Genomic DNA, 16,805 nt, shown 5'->3' on the forward strand with positions numbered 1-16,805 from the left:
CTGCTACGGCAAGGCTGTGTTTGCGGGGAGAGCGAGGGGAGGTGCTGGTGTGGGAGGTGCTGGTGTGGGAGGAGTGCTGCTACGGCAAGGCTGTGTTTGCGGGGAGAGAGAGGGGAGGTGCTGGTGTGGGAGGGGGGAGTTGCTGGTATGGGAGGAGTGCTGCTAGGGGAGGAGAAGCCCTGGCCGTGAATGCTCGTGCATGTTTGCTCACGTGATTCACGTGAACTGCAAGAAAACCGCGGCTGAAAGCCCTTTGGTTTGACGAGGATTTTGCCGACTTGAATTCTCGCTCCGCTCGATGCGCATGCGCGCATCGATAGGTCGTGAGACCTAAAAATGTTAAGTCTTGTGCGTGATGTACCTTATCTGAAAGGGTTGGTATTTTACCAGGATATATGAGGAGACAGGAGGAGGAAGTGCTGAGACCCTGAATTAAAATGAGATTTTATTGTAGAAGGAGCTTGTGGTTGGTTCAAGGATGGCCTTGTTCATTTTTGAAGTAAGTTCTTTAAATTTGTGTGGAGCCCCTCTAAGCTTTCCAGGCTGGGGCAAAATGGCTGTTGTGTCTCATATGACAGGTCATGTTGGTGGGAAGGCTCTGCACTTGTTGAAACTCTGTAGATATTGAAGTTATTGTAGTAGGCCACGAAGAAAAGTATTTGTATTACAAGCGATATGGTAGTCGAATGATCGCCTGGGACAGTGCAAGTGAAAAACATATTTTTTACAGGGACTTTGAGTTGGTGTTTGAAGGAGAGGGTGCCATTCAGGATGAATTCCATGTTGCAAACCTTTGTCTCCTCTCCAGATCTTTTGTCTGCTGGTCAGTATGGCTCAGCCACAATCTGGAAGAATTCCTTTTTGGCAGATGGGAAACACTGTCAGGAGAACCAACTCCCGACAGAACACTAAGGAGGGGGGACCCGCAGCCCCCACTAGTGTTCTGGGCCTCCGATGTCGCGGTAAAGCACTTGAATATGAGACTCTTCCCGGCAAAGCATAATGTTTCCCAGTATATTTGCACTTCAGTTTAGATGAGGACGTTACAGCGGGTTGTGGACCGGTCAGGCAGCTGAATCTAAGCAAGCATCTTTATGGACAAAGTTCATATATTCATATACGTTTTCCAATACACTGCTCGCCATTGACAAAGAGAAGGAACAGGAACCAACCAGAGGTCTGGTGAACCAAACTGGAATGGCAGGTCTAACAGGGAATGAAGGCATCCCTAAACACAATGAGAAAGGTTTACTCTCTGTAACTCGCCTCTGTACCATGATTACGGGAGTGTGCTTGTGACAGATAAAACAACAGCACAGACTTGGTGTCCCTCATTGGTGAAAAATGTTTCATAGACAACTTTTTTCTGAGTCGGACATTAAGCCTTTGCACAATGAGGACACATTGATCAAAACAGTCAGAAGATTTTAAACATAGAATTTGTTTTCTTTTTCTGCCCCTTTCTTCTGAATTGCTGGTTTCCTTGTGAACTGACCCCGACCCCCAATCTGAAAATCTGCAGTTGTCTTTTATTTAATCTTAACTTAGTATCACCTCCTCTTTTATGTTTATTTTCTGTTTATTGTGCTGTACTGCGGTACTCGTATTTACTAACTAGCCTTTCATGGCACAGTGCTACTGCTTGGCCTGTAATACCACTAAGTCTAGAAGCGGTAGCTAACTTTGGAAAGGCAACTGCTCCCAATGCTGAGGGGGTCCTGCCTCCTTTAGAGTGCTGGGCCTAGTCTGTTGCTGACTACTGTGTTGTAGTTTTAATTGTGTACAGCATCCTCCCAGCTAATTCAAAAGGAAGGAAGGATGCTTGCAAACCTCAATTGGCATTAGGCAGCTTCCTTCTCCTTAGGTAATTTACTAACATTGTCAGAATAGTGCAAACAGGTTGGTGCAAAAATATTCCTGATTTAAATTCAGAAGTGTATTCCTAATTCAACTTCAGCAAAATCAGGGAGCATTCCAGAGGAATAAATGATGCTGTACCCCTCAATCTCTGGTGAAGGCCAGGCTGGGAGTCTGGTCTTTTCCACTCTTGTCAGTTTCTTGTTTCATCCTCTGACCTGTTCCTTGGAGAATGCACTCTCCTTCCCTTCACTTGTTAAAGACCCACACTAGCTAGAAGCGTAGCCTGCTGTGAGATCATGCATTTTGTGCACAAAGAGGATGTGAGATATGGCGAGTAGCGGGGTGACTCCCTGAGTGTCTGCTATCTTCTAAAAATTACCTCGCAGTTTCAAGGTAGGAGGGGAGAGGAAACCTTTAGCGGAACCCCTTATGGGTCTACAATGATGTCATGGTCCGCTGTTTTTAGGGCGCCATTGCTCTTCTTACTTATTTTGGCACATGTCACTCTTTGCCGGCTTCCTGTCAATGAAGTTAAAACTTTGTATTGATGAGATCTTTCTTCCTTCTTCCTTCTCAGTTGGTATCAATTTCCCCGTTTTGGTCACATGAGAAATATCTTGGAAACAAAGGCATACAGCATTTTGTACACACGATATATAATTGGGGTGTTGAATTGAGGGTATGTGCGCTGTTACATTCAGTAGAACCCTGCAGAACGTCCAATTGCAGTCATTTTCTGCACCACCTTAGTACAATGTCATGCCCTGAAGTGCACTGGGAGGCAGGATATGTGACACCAAGTGAAAGATGCATTGTTGTCTCTTCCTGTAAAGCAATGCCCGGCCAATCTCCTAAAAGACTGGAGAATGTAATCTACAAATCAGACACTGCAAACTTTCTTCATCAGCCTTGGCAGTTTCAGTGAGGAAACTTATTCCCCAATCTCAAAATATTATTCTCAATCTTTTTACGTACTTTACACCGCCCCGGTGCAGTATGGCGACAACATACTAAAAATATTTCTAAATGAAAGGTCCACAACTGGTAAAGAGGAAAGTAACACCGTAGAATTCATTTTACGGCTCATCATGATAACAACACCTTGGATAAAATGATGATTTATTAATCTTTTATTGAGTTAAAGGTTTGTTGTTTAGGAATTTAGCACACTGAAGAACAACCGTAAAGCATACATTTTTATAAAAATAAAGGTTACAAACATTTTTTACAAAAAAAAGCAGAAACCACTAATTATGTTTAATTTGTGAACAGGCTGTTAAATGTCATGTTTACCATATTTTGAGAGCATTTTGTATTATGAATAATACCTGTTACACAACTATTTTCATTTTGAATTGAGGTTTCGTTAGAAGTATGATTTCCTTTTGCTTTCCACCCACCTAGGTAATTACATCTCTGCATCAAATTAACTTAAAGAAAACCGGATTAAGTACACAACATCTGCAAATAAAATTCTAAAAACATTTCCATAACGTGATTGCATAACATTAGATCTGTAGTCTTTGAAAAATACATGTTAGAAGAGGCTTCTAATAAGCTTCTAAGATACAGTGGATAATGTTTGTCCCCAAGAAGTCGAAACTTCCAAACACAAATTACGCTATTTAGTTTTAGAAATTATTAGAAATCCATTGTTCATGCATTTTTAAAGGTCATCCATATAGAAAAGTGTTATGTATCTGGGATTATGTGAAGCTAAGATCTTAGTAGAAGGCTCTCCACAAGTGGCAATAACATAACATGCAGAGTTTTATAACTAGGGAAATTAATGCCCCTAGGAAATTGGGGTATATCACAAACTTGGCTTCGTGAAATGGATATGGGGAGTCTGTTCTGCTACCAGGAGGAATTCCACAGCTTTGGTGCCCTCCCTTAGAAAGATTGTTTGGGGTCCCTTTTCTTTCTGCAAATTGAGTAGTCAAGCATAAGGGTGTCTGAGATGCGTGGTTTCTGCTGTCCACCTGAGATCACCAGTTTATTAGCTTGGCAATTTGGAGTCTCAGAGAAGAACATGTTATGAATAACACAGGAAAGTTTAAGAGTAGATGTCAAATTGATTGAGAATCAGGTCCCGAAGACCAGCATTATTATTGTGTTAACCTCCTTCAGATACCAATTTCGCAACATGACGTGGAGTAGCTTTCAGGGAAGTGAGACATTATTTAAATCTGTCGTTGGATAGGATGCTTTGAGATTTTTTGTCCAATATGATGTTCAAGTATTTTGTGCAGCCAGTTGTGATAGGCAGCATTCCAGGATGTTACGAGGGCTGAGCACAGATTTTTGTGGGGTTGAGCAGTTGTTGGGAATCTTGGAGAGATAACAGGTCAATCACATTTTCGTTTTTGGGGAGTTTAATTTGGGGGTGCGATGGATCATGCAGTATCCTGTGATGACTACTTTCATGTGAAGTTGTGCAACATCAATGTAGAAGTGTTGTTTAGTAGAGAACCAAAGGGTTCCATGTACAAGTTGAAGAGGGCGGGCAGAATATGAAACCTTGAGGTACATCTTTTTGTAGAATTAAAATGTTGAAGTAGAATTTCAGATTTGTATGCATAGACAAGAGTTCTGAATCTATGAAGTTAAACAGTCCCATTCTGTTATTGAAAATCTTCAAAGGATCCATTCTGTTAAAATTAAAGAGCCTGTCCTTGACTCATTCTTTCATTATCAACAGTCACCAGCATTAGGAGGTCAAGAATGTCTCTTTAGTAATGTCTGATCGGGCCGTAAGACCTACTGTGACATTGTGCACCAGATAGCTCCTTTAAAAGCATGGAAATAATTGACAGTGCCCCGTGACGTGGAAAGATGGAGCGGGATGAGAAGACAGAAATCCCATTTTCCAAGAATGAAGTGAGCACGTTCTACAATGTATAGACAGTCTTGGAGCTGCAGCCTATCCCGAAGCCCTTTGGAGATCAGGGCAGGGTGTTTTCAGCTATGAATTGTGTAAGCTCATCCTAAGCACAGCTTTCTGGGACTTTCTCTTGGAAGGGCAGGTTTGATATCAGTTGCAAGCTATTCATGTCATCAAGATGGGCTCCTACGGTTTTGAAAGGCCGGGTCACTTGGCCCAATTTACACAATCGAGGGCACCACTGAGATAGTAATGCAAAGGCATTTATCCAGGTGATCCAACAGTATTAAGAAAATACTAATTTCTTTGGTGATAGAGGCTGGTATTGGGTAAGCGAAGAGGGTAGTCAGTCTCAATTTTGCAATGGTCTTGAAGAATTCAGGTTGCAGATATTCTCTCAAGTCAGACCAGGTGGCTCTAGATTTCTGAATTAGCTCCACCCTCCATGGGTACGTAGAGTATGGGGGAGGGAGAGTTCATACTTGTCTATTTTCTTTTTGAATAGATAGCTGAAGCTTTTGCATTTTTCATCTGGATTAATAATAGACGTGTTGGGCTAGTTGAGGGCTTTATCAAATCAAATAGTTTTTAAGGTGATTTTGGGCGGGGTTGAGCTCTGCAGGGATTAAAGAAGCTTTGACCTAAAAAATAACTTTCTGTCTTTTTACTTTCATTTTGCCGTTTTTTAAATTTCTTCTCAAAATTATAAAGGAGAACATTGGTTCCTGCTCTATAAGGGCTTCTTGTAGCCTGGTTAGGTTGTGTGTGAACCATGGAGCAGAGGGCTTGGTTTGTTTTGGCAGAACTCCCTGATCTATAATCAAAGTCATGTTCTCTGTGTATTGATCGCTCTTGTCAGAGAACTCCTGTGTAGTACGTATGTCTTAAAGAGCAAAGAATGCTCTTGCTCACAGTGAAGCTAGGTTGATGTGTTTGCATTCTCTCCCCATTGATTGAGTTTCTTCTATTGGCCATTATTCTGTAGGTGATGAGGGAATGTGGTAGCAAGAAGTGGTCTGCAGGGGTGGGAATATTTGCCTCAACTGTATCTTTACTAGCCATTAAGGGGTGTGGCCTATTAGAGAGTTACATGTAGACGGTGCTGTCCAGAAATGCAGATAGTCAAGAGATGCAAAAGACTTATTAGTCTCCCAAATGGAGGCTGACATCCAAAAGAAAGATGTGATTGGGAGATGTTTTGATCTCCATGATAGGTTTGATGGTCTGTACAAAAAAAGTTTGATTGAAACCAGCAAGCAGGTGAATATTGACATTTAGTACAGATCTTGCCTTCTGTTTTAATTTCAATTCAGAGGCATAAACAGGTAGCAAATGTTATTTTTTAAATATTTGCATTAAATGGAATCTCTGGATTATCACCACGCCTCCGACTCTTCTCTAGATCCATTCTAGAGGAATGATTGAGTAGTCTGGGGTACAAGGACCTCCAACTCGGGTGTGACGGTGCCACTGAGTCTGGTCTGCCTTATGCATAGGATGCGTACATTGTTTTTAGTGATCGGGTATACAGTCTTTAATCTTTGTTTCCGTTGACCTACATTTGCTGGGTAAAAGAGTAGAACATTGAAAGACAACAGTGCTGTGCTACTTTTTGGTGTTGAGACTTGAATTTTTATAAGATGGCTGAAGTTGCAGCTGCTTTTGTGGAGGGCTTAAGATCTGCTTCTACTCACGATAGATGAGGGGATGTTGGAGAATTCTTGAGGAAGGCCGCTGAAGGCAATGGAACCATAATTCTACAGAGGATAGTTAATATCTAACACAGATTAAGCCAGACATGGCCTTTTGCAGTCGAGGTCCTGTGGTATAAGGTTTTAAGGTGTGTTTTGGAGCCTTCGATGGTAAATGGGTGGAGCAAGGAAGCCCAAGTCTACAGTGCTTTCTAAAGAGGATAAGGCTGTCTTGTGCCTCTCAGAGGTTCAACTCTTGAAAGCACATGACTAATTGCAATAACCAACATTTTACCACTGGATTAAGCCCTATCATTTGATTCGGAGTAGTGTGCAACTCACTGTAAAAGCACTTCATTGCCTGTCAGGGGTAGTAAGTGATAACTAAAATGCAATTGCAATACAATTTCAATTATAAGCCTACATAGTTTTGAATAAGGTGCCTTCAGAACCGATGCAGAACCATTTAGCTAGAGTTCCCTACTTTCATAACCAAGAAAAGTTTATTCTACATTTTATATGGAAAACTAAAATTATGCCAGAGAGACTATTCTGTCTTGGTACAAAGCCATGATTCTGCTGCAGTTTGTATCTTGTTTTTTTTTTGGGGGGGACACTACGAAAAATATATTATAGATTGGGAATAGTCCAAACTTAAGAGCCTCAGAATGAAGTCTTAAGATTTTAGTTTTGGGAGAAGTTTGACCCCTTCTAGTGGTTTTCTTTGGAGTAGAGACCGAGCAGGGATTTGTACTTGTCCCCCATGTCAATGGGTCAAGCCATTAGCTGGCAGGTTGATCGTCAGTGGACGCAGAGCAATAGATACAATTTGTAGATAGCTATTAAGGCTGGAAAAATGTGGTTGTATGTATTTCTGTTTTTTTTACCAATATGGCCAGAACAATGGTGTTTACTCACTTTTTGATAGTAATGGCAGGATGGGCTAATACGTGATTCCTTCAATCAAAGTATGTGGAGACCGGGAATCAAGATTATCTTTCTTTTTGAAACAAGATTGGCAAAGGCTAAATTCAGATGTGGTATTCTTGCTGTTTTATGATCTGAGAGACCATCTACTAAATCAATCACTGGCTGCAGTCAGAAGAAAGACGCACCTCTTGCACACGCCTTCTCACATCTGGCTTATCAGGGCAGCTGTCGGCTAGAGCTTTGTCTCTATTCTTCTAAAAAATATCATCCGAAGGGTTCAGCCAAGTAAATTTCTCTCACCTGGTGTTACTGGCGGCACCGTATTGTTACGCATCAAAGGGAGTTTTTCAATTTCAATTCAAGCAGGACTGTTTTATCACTCACAACTACAAAGAATCATTACACTTTTTGTCACTTCTATTTCTTCATGTCATGTGTTGGTTAAAATATGAATTAATCCCTTTTTCCCAGAAGCACGTGAAACAAAGGCATTTTTATTGTATTTGTCAGGTTCGAGTGCAAGCATGATCCAAGTCAATAGGTCTGGCTTTAATGTGCTAACGCATGCAAATAGCATTTGTGAATGCCTATGTTTGCATCGGTTAGTATATAAATGCCAAATCTATTGGCTTTGCTAAAGCTTGTTATCCAGTGGTATCTACGGAATCTACTTTGCTGCATGTACCACAGCTCCCCTGTTCCCAAGACTGACCTCTCTGTTGAGACAGTGCAAAGGTGCATCAACTCACAGAAAAAGATGGAGGGACTTAGTTTCTGTGAATGAAAGCCCTGTGGCCTGCTCTTCTATGCATCGCTGACCGCGTTGTCTTATCTCTCTGTTTCAGGACCACGCCAAGAGATTCCAGACCTATGGATCCTCCAATGCCTTCAACTGCAACTCGCTCTCCAAGTCTGTGTCCATGAGTGGCATCGATCACACCTATGCCTATGCCGATGGTGAGTCCTGCCAAGAGAGGGGTGACCCTCTGCTCCTCCGCGTACAACACCCTGCCTCAGATATATCCATCCTTTCACTCATTACGACTGGCGTGAGTCAACTGCTGGGAGTGAAAATGACTCCAGGCTCCCAGATGTTCAGCCCTCTAAAACACCAGCCACCCCTGAGCACACCAACCATGGACAGCTATTCGCACAGGGTAACAGCACCCGGGGTCATCACGCACGACATGGAAACACTCACCGCATAGAACAAAAAAAGCAAAGACAACACCCTTCCAGCAACACACCCTACATGGCATAGCTTGCTGCACATCCAGGCAAGCGCTTCCGCACCCTACATAGGAGTAGTGAGCACTACATAAATGCTGCCCTTCAGGCTCGTACCCAGCTGCCCTGGGCAGAGCCACAAGGTCTCAATCCATGCCAGGTTTTCAAAATGAGTCTTCCATTTACCTTAGGTTGATGGAATACCTTGAGAATCTCGCCCATGTGTACCATATTGGTATTCGATCGTGCTCCAAGAGTAACACACCCATTATCAGACTCTACATGTTTATTTGTGAAAGGTGAGATTAGGGTTTTGCCTAATGTTGCAAAATGCGGAAACGTCTATCACTTGACTGCTGTGTAATTGATTGGCCATATTTTAGTTACATTTTCACAAACTCTTGACTTGTGAGCTACGACGCATAAATGCTGCTGTTTAACCAGGGTAGAAAGGCTGCTCTTCCCGACTATCTGAGAAGCTTTTTGGACACTTTCCACTAGAGGGCGGGCTCGCATTACAAAACCCATCGGGCTTGATGCAGTCGGGGAGTCCTCGCTGTTTCTGAAAGTAGCATTTTCGATCAGGGAGGGGTTATATGAGGTAACATAACAGGGCTGATTCTTATCTTGGTTGTCTGGAAAAGTAAAGCGAACTCATCTCGGTCACCGAGGGAGCGAGATAGCTTAGTTGGTTGTTGCACCAGCTGGAGAATCAGTACAAATTGCATACAAAAGCACCGAATTAAATCCCGGTTGTGGATTCGAGTGTGAGCTCTTTAAATGAAACCTTTCCAAAATGTATCAGTAGAGTTCTGAATAGGCGGAAACCCTGGCAAATTTTATTTTTGGGTGAAGTTTCCCCCAGATCCACGCCTTCCGTGTCGCGGTGCTGCACAATATTTTCTTGCCTTCAAGGGGCCTCTTGGGTCTCATTTCAAATAATAAATGCACCATAACTCTCACTAATTTTCCGTCGATGTCTAAAAATAGACTTCTACCAATATCTCTGGGTTTGTTTCTGTAAATCTGGTTGTTTATCCATGCATTTCCGTGAGCTTCTGAGTGAGCAACGGGACACCTCCAGAGTCCTACTGACTACTAACAAATGCATGTGGCTAGTGGGACCCACACACCCTTAAAAACTGTGTGTAGATGTAGATCTGTGTATATATATATATATATATATAATTATTTTTAAAGTACTAATAAAGCTGACAGGTCTGACTTTTTATTTGGGGAAAGTGTTTAGTAGTGCATAGTTGGGTGACTTTTAGGGCGTCCAGATTAAAACCAAAACAGTCCACAGAGAAGTAGGTCTATTAAAATTGACCTTATTTCGGTACATGGAACCATAAAAGCACATTATATGTATCACGTGTAAAATGTCCATAGACAAAACAGATTTAAGATACAGTTCAGTGTAGAGAAAGACTAATAAAATATGAATTAATTGCATTCATTAAAATAATATATTGATACAAAATAAAAAATAGTAAATACAATGGCCATATTAAAAGAAATGTTGAAACATGTATATAGCAACAGCTACATTTCCCTAAAAGAAACTTGTGCAATTTTCAAGCCACTTTAACCACCGCATCCTGAGGGTCACATGATATACGCAAATCTAGGCCAGGCGCAATAGAAGTGCTTATGCATTTAAAACGGCACGCCTGCTTTTTTCCTGTTCAACCAGACTGCATAAAGGTATTGGTTAATTCCAAAAACCACAACCTGCCTTGTATCAGATCTCTTGATACAATAGGCCTCCCTATGGTGTCTTATCCCCATACGATACATAACGGTTTTAGCCATTTCTGCATAGGCCTGCCATATTTTGGGCAAAAAGAAGAATAGCACATGTTCAACGTTTCCACTAACATATTTACAGAATTTGCAAGCCAATGGAGTAGGCTGACAGGGCTTCCATCTATTTACGAATTTATTAACTAGAAGGGTTCCAAGCCTAAATGTTATGCATAGTGTGCGGGCAATGTCTGGTTGGATGTGATCAAGGTACACTTCTTTAGCTGGGGAGGTTTTGCATTCTAGCAATTCTTTAATCAATTCCCCATATTTGGCTTTATGATGTTGTTAGTTGACTATTTTCTATCCCAACACACAACTTGCATTGCCCCTACCCTTGGTGCCAGCCCCAATAGTGGAAAGGTTACTCCTATACCCACCCAGGCCTAGGCCATTGAGATGGCATTTGACAAACTGAAACCAAGGAGCAGATTTACTTTGCTATGACTCAGGATTTCCTCCATCGCCAACCTATAATGGTGGAGCTCTGAGGAGACCACAGCCTCACACAGTACAGAAGACGCTTTAACATTGCTAGATCTCCCACCCTTTTTTATCCTATGTCAAAATAGCGTGGGTGTGCTCTGTTGAAGGCTGAATAGAGAGCTCATAAAGTTATTTTCTTCAGAAACCAAGCCTTTAACATCCAAGATTCCTTAGACTTCTCCATAAAGAGCAGCAGCCTGCGCTTTTGAATGTTAAACCTCTAAAGCTGGGTATGCAAATGTGGGTGTTGTTGCCTTAAACCTTTTTACAATTGCTGAAGCAGAGTGCAACAACACCATTGCGCTTTTCTCTGTGTGTGATTTCCACATCCCACTCTTATCTGTTCTAATCCCCAGATAGTCAAATTTGCCCACCATTTGGAGTGGTTTCCCTTTCACTAAAAAAGTCCCTTTGCACGATTTGTGCGGGCTAAATATAAAAATCTCAGTTCTGGTAGTGTTCACCTGCATCCCCACCTGTGTCACAAAACTTTGAATATGTTAAGGAGGTTTTGGAGTCCAGGAGAGCAGGAGAGTGTTTTCAGAGAAAAGTAGTGCTGAGATAGAACAACCAGCAAATATAGGGGAATTGTGGACGCACTAACCCAGAAATGCAACCACATCATCGATGTAAATTAAAAAGAGTTGGTGCAAGTACGCACTCTTGCCTCACCCCTCGTTGGACCGGTATGTGATTTTGGTTAAGTCACCATCCAGCCCCCAATGTTGTCAAGAAGACTGATGTGAGTGTCTAACAGAGTGTGATCTATACCCATAGTAGCCTGGGTGGACCAAAGATGCAACCGCAGAACCAGACCATAGGCTGCCCTGAGGTCCAGAAATACCAAGTATGAGTGATCTCTGGAGAGTGTAAGATATTTTAGCACAATGAGGTTGAAGCGAAAAATGTGATTAACTGTGCACACCTTGGAGCGAAACCCCGCCTGCAAAAGTTTCAAAATAGCAGTCTCTTCAACGCAGTCTTGTAGTCTAGCCAAAATCTGGTGGCAGAAGATCTTTTGCAAGTTATCAATAAGACTGATGGTTCAATAGTTGTTTGGGGTGCCTCTATCTCCCTTTGTATAGATCGGGACAATCTCCGCATTTTCCCTTATTAAGGAACGTGTCCTCCTGCTAGTATTATATTTGAAAGGGTGTTAACGTAGGGGCACCAGAGCGATAAAGGTCTCCAGCGACTTTGTCGGAGCCTGGGACCTTCTGAGGGGGCATAGCCTGGATAGCTCAAAGTGTTTCTTGGTGGGTAAAACGAAGTGGAGCGATCACAAGCGGTCTCCAGATCGAGTACTTCCAGATGAATGCTGGAGCGGTCATAGATTTCAGTGAAGTGTTCCACCCACTGCTGGGCTTGAATAGTTGGTTCTATAGGATTACTGGAGCACAGGCATCCATGTGAAAAGATGCGCCAGATTGTTGTTATAGAATGCCTGTACTAGGGGTCACCAATTTAAATCTACTCATCTCTGTTTGGTCGGTATTATTAGCCTGTTATATTTTATGCGGACAGTCCGAATTACCATGTGGAAACCCCTTTTAACAGCTCCGATGAGAAGGCCCTTTGCCTTGCAGCGCTCCTTCCTTTACCATGAGGGAGACTGTGCTAGTGAAGGTTTGTTACAACGCTACGTGGCACGAGCTTCCGCGCCACTGATGAGATATTTATTCTCATGGTAAACCACAATTTTACCAGATGTTCCTTCGTTTAAACTATATATTTATTTGTCATGTTCCAAAAGTTCATCCATTTTTTATTCGTTCACTCCCAAGGCAGACTTAATTCTTAATGACTCCTTTTTTATCGGACATTAACATGCCCATCCAGGCCTTATCAATGCTGCGGCTGAATTAACAATACGTTCTAGTTGATGTCATAATTTAGACCCAATGCTTTTCGGGCTTTTAAAGCCCTTCGTCAGGGTTATTTGCAAAATTAAATAAAACCTGTAATTATTTTGTTTATTGCATACCAAAGTACCCTTCTTGACTAATTAGCACCGTTATAATATTCAAAACATACTGATTTGACTTAAGAATTATAAAAGTGTGTGCACATTATAAAATTCCCCTCATTTACATTACCTACTGTTGCAGAATCAGAAGATGACCCTCCTGTCTCCAACAAAAACTATATGCCAATAAACTAACCCTGTAATCGCCCATCTACCTGATTCTTGTTGTGACAAAATGTTTACCCTGTGCCCCATACCCTGAGCACATGCGTCAGTGCCTATATTACATAAAGTGCTCCATGGACCAAAAGCAACCTAACTTTCACCTCTTTGTGTTGTTTCCAACCGCCATTGCTGCTCCCTTCCTCTCCTTCACGTCCCACGTGTACACGATCTATTTTAAACTGTAGTACACACCCCGTGACCAAATCACGTGTACAATTTAACCCCTTGCATGCTCAGGGGCGGAGGACAGCTGGGGGCCGTCCGAATCCAGCCCACTATTTAAATCACCCGCACAGCGTGAAAATGTGTGCCCCATGCAAGGGGTTAAAGCAGTAGGTACGCCAGCCTTCAACCATGAACCAAATACTCATGAACCGACATGTTCCTTGAGTCAGGGGCAGTCACTCACTGCTGCGGCATGCAGGGTGGTCTCTGTGTCCCGTGGACTACAGACTGGGTGCCGCCTGCATTGTGAACTGCGACCAGCTGCTTCAGTCAGGCCACCTTCAACTAAAACCCCGCCCCTTGGGCAACATGAGTTCACGGTTGCCCTGAGGGCAGCACGTTATCCATAAACAGTTGCGCTCTCTTTTGCCTGTGTCCGTCGCATCTACTTAAAGGTACGCTATGGTGCAAACAGAGACGGCGCGCCCTTACTGCAGCACAGCTCCCAGATGTTAATCCGCGCAGGATCAGATGGTTAGTGGTCCTCTGGAAAAGGGAAGATTGACCAACACGCCAGAGCTTCTGAAATGTTAGCTAGACTGGACACAGGTAACAGGTGAGGACCACCACCTGAGGCGTAAATGAAGAAATGTCCCTGATAAACCCAGCACATATAAAAAAAACTTCAAAGACCAGGAAGAGTACATCACATCAGGCTTTGTTTGACATGAAGCTGGTTTGCTCAGCTGGTGTCAGCCTTACAGTGGCATCATACCTTTTAGAGAAGTCTTCAAGCCCATGTTTTAACCCTTCCATCGCTTTCCTGTATTTCAGAAGCAAGACTGCTATAGCAGGCAGACACTGTGATCAACCTTTGAGGATCTGCTGAATGAATGCGAACACACGCGCAATAAAACAGCCACAGCTTCCCTCTCATGCTAACCACTGACAGCATCCTCTCTCCAGTATCTCAGAAAGTTTGGGGTTGGTTTGTAGCAACTGTTTCCATGACATGTCCACACAGGGCGTATCGTCTTCTGTCACAAAGGTTCACAGCAGATACTTGCGGGGCATGAAAAATGGCTTGCAAGAGACCCTCCCCTGCCCCCTGAAGCAGGTGACAAGCACACATAAGGGACAAGACTCTATTGTTTAATATGTGCCCATGCAATGTTACCAAACTTTGGGTCACTAACATTTCGTAAGTCTTTGAGACTCCTAGTTCACACATTCTTTTTTCTTTCTTTCTTTTTATTTGCAGATGTGTCACTGTTTGGTGCAGAAGGAAGCCTTGAGAATGGGTGAGTATCGGGGGGCATGCTACTGGGGTGAGAGATGAAACTTGATGGGGATAATGAGAAGGAATGGAAGTGCTGGAATAGCTCCGAGCCCACTGTAGGCTTCAATTGGAGTGTTGCGCTTTAATTGAAAAAGTGGTGAAAAATGTGAAATACTGGGTTTATTACTGGAAAGGGACTATAGTTTTAGACTCTACAAATACATCCTCGAGACCAGCTAGGTGCCAGTAAGATAGCTCAGTGAGTTTGTGTGCCTTTTGCCAAAATGATATACCAGTTGTAGGTCACCGATTAATCCTCTGGCACCTAGGTCATTAGTGACGGTCTGCAAGGTAGGACGATCAGTTCAAGAGGAGATAACCTGCTGTTAAAAATAAAAACCATTTTCATTAATTATGCATCGATTTAAGGGGTTCTGCCATAGCCAATGTGGTGGAGTGAATGACGAAACGTATTCACGGCTTTGATTAGTTATCGTTGGGGCTTCTGTCGAACAAAAGGCGTTCAAATGATGATGACTTTTGACAGACTTTCTGTTCTTTCTTTCCTTAGGACGGACATGTTTGTCCTTACCGTCCTTCCTTAAGTAGGGCGTAATTGTTGTTACCCTTCCTGCCTTGATTAGAATGTACTTGTCTAGCCTTCCTTCCTGTGTTGGAACAGTTGTCTTTACCTTCCTTCCTTTCATAGGGCCTATAGGTTAACACCCTTCCTTCACTGACTTATACATGCATGTCCATGTATCCCTTCACTGAGTTGGAAATACTTGCTCTGAGTTGCTCATGCTTCTCCTTACCTTCCTTCCTTGCTTTGTTCATACTTGTACTTACCTTTTTTCCTTGATTTGGACATACCTGACTACCCTCCCTTCCTTCCACAAAGTGGACATCATAGTCCTCGTCTTCATTGCTTGAGTACGGCATACTTGTCTTTACCCTTCCTTCGTTCCTCAAGGTGGACATGTTTGTTGTACCTTCCTTCCTTGAGTTGGACAAGCTTGCTCTAAGTTAGACATGCTTCGCTCACCGACTTTTCCTCCGTTGGATGCACTTGCACCTACCTTCCTTCTTTGAGCTGGACACACTACACCTTATCCTTTCTCCTTCTGGGTGAACATGTTTGCCCCTACCTTCCTTCCTTGGCTGGAACAAACTTATCCTTTATTCCTTCCCGGAGCCAGATAGGTTAGCCCTCGTCTTCCTACATTGAGTTTTACATGTGTGACCTCATCCTCACTCCCTTCCTTCCTTAAGTTGGACTTTATTACCCTCACATTCTTCCCTTGATTGGAACATACTTGTCCGAACCTTCATTCTGTGTTATGAGCTGAACAAGTCTGTCCTTATCTTCCTTCCTTGAATTCAATGTACTTGTTCTCCAGCTCAATTATGAGTCAGAAGAAGATTGAACATATGGAAATGGGGAGGTTTTTGCTCCACTTTAGGCTCAGTACTTTCCTTCGCTATTTAAGTGGTCCAAAGTGCTGGAGACTACTGAACTGGGAGCTTGTGTTAGTGCAGCTTGTTTTAAATTGGACTAGGTAGGACTGCAACTGAATACAGATTTTTACACAAGTAAAGTGGCTCTTAAGATGCGTCAAACATTCTGGTAGGTGGATTTGTGCATTGGGAGGATATTCTGGTGGGCCAAGGTATGTGCACGATGGAGTTAGTTCCAGTTCTCTACACTGGGGTGAATGTATGACATTACTCTACATTCTGTCCATCAACTGATCTTTTTGCATAAGGTATGTGCACGGCATGTCATTTGCAGAGCGCACCCCTGAGGGTCCAAACCAGTCAGTAGTTTGGCCACTGCAGTAAATGGCGTTCCCCCTTGGTCCAGGCAGGATACAGCAGTGTGGAATTTGAAAATGGGACACCTAGAACCTTAAAAATACAAAATCCCCTGGTGTTTCATCTGAATCTTGGTCCTACATTGTGACAAGACGTTGTATATAACAGGTAAATCTATTGGGCATAACTTAAAAGAGATCCTGATGCCATGCCACCTAGATATGAGGGAGTAGTCAGCAGATGGCCTTGCTCCCTCTGAAGACAGAAGACCCAGCCTCACCAGTCCTGTGTAGGAAGGGAAGCAGCTTCAAAGTTGAGCCTACAATGCCAGAGTATAGTAGTGCTTTCCGACAACTAGGTCTGTGTTAAAGGTGGCAACTTTATATTTACTGTGAATACATATCTGCCTTGCTCCTGTGACCATATTTGTATCATACCCCTATCTGGCTCATGGTTTTCTTGAATTCCAAA

The 16,805-nt window shown here is 42.8% G+C and overlaps 1 protein-coding gene across 5 annotated transcripts in view; it reads left to right on the forward strand.

Moving 5' to 3' along the window:
• ARHGEF2 (Rho/Rac guanine nucleotide exchange factor 2) overlaps positions 1-16,805 on the forward strand; it is an 876,584-nt gene that overhangs the window by 467,836 nt on the left and 391,943 nt on the right. For all 5 annotated transcript variants that reach the window (XM_078668338.1, XM_078668336.1, XM_078668334.1 and 2 more), the window contains exons 4-5: positions 8,211-8,322; positions 14,502-14,541. In XM_078668338.1, the coding sequence (XP_078524464.1) occupies positions 8,211-8,322; positions 14,502-14,541 (152 nt within the window). The remainder of the gene's footprint in view (positions 1-8,210; positions 8,323-14,501; positions 14,542-16,805) is intronic.

The sequence above is a fragment of the Lissotriton helveticus genome, chromosome 12, assembly GCF_964261635.1.
Source record: "Lissotriton helveticus chromosome 12, aLisHel1.1, whole genome shotgun sequence".
Taxonomy (NCBI): Eukaryota; Metazoa; Chordata; class Amphibia; order Caudata; family Salamandridae; genus Lissotriton; species Lissotriton helveticus.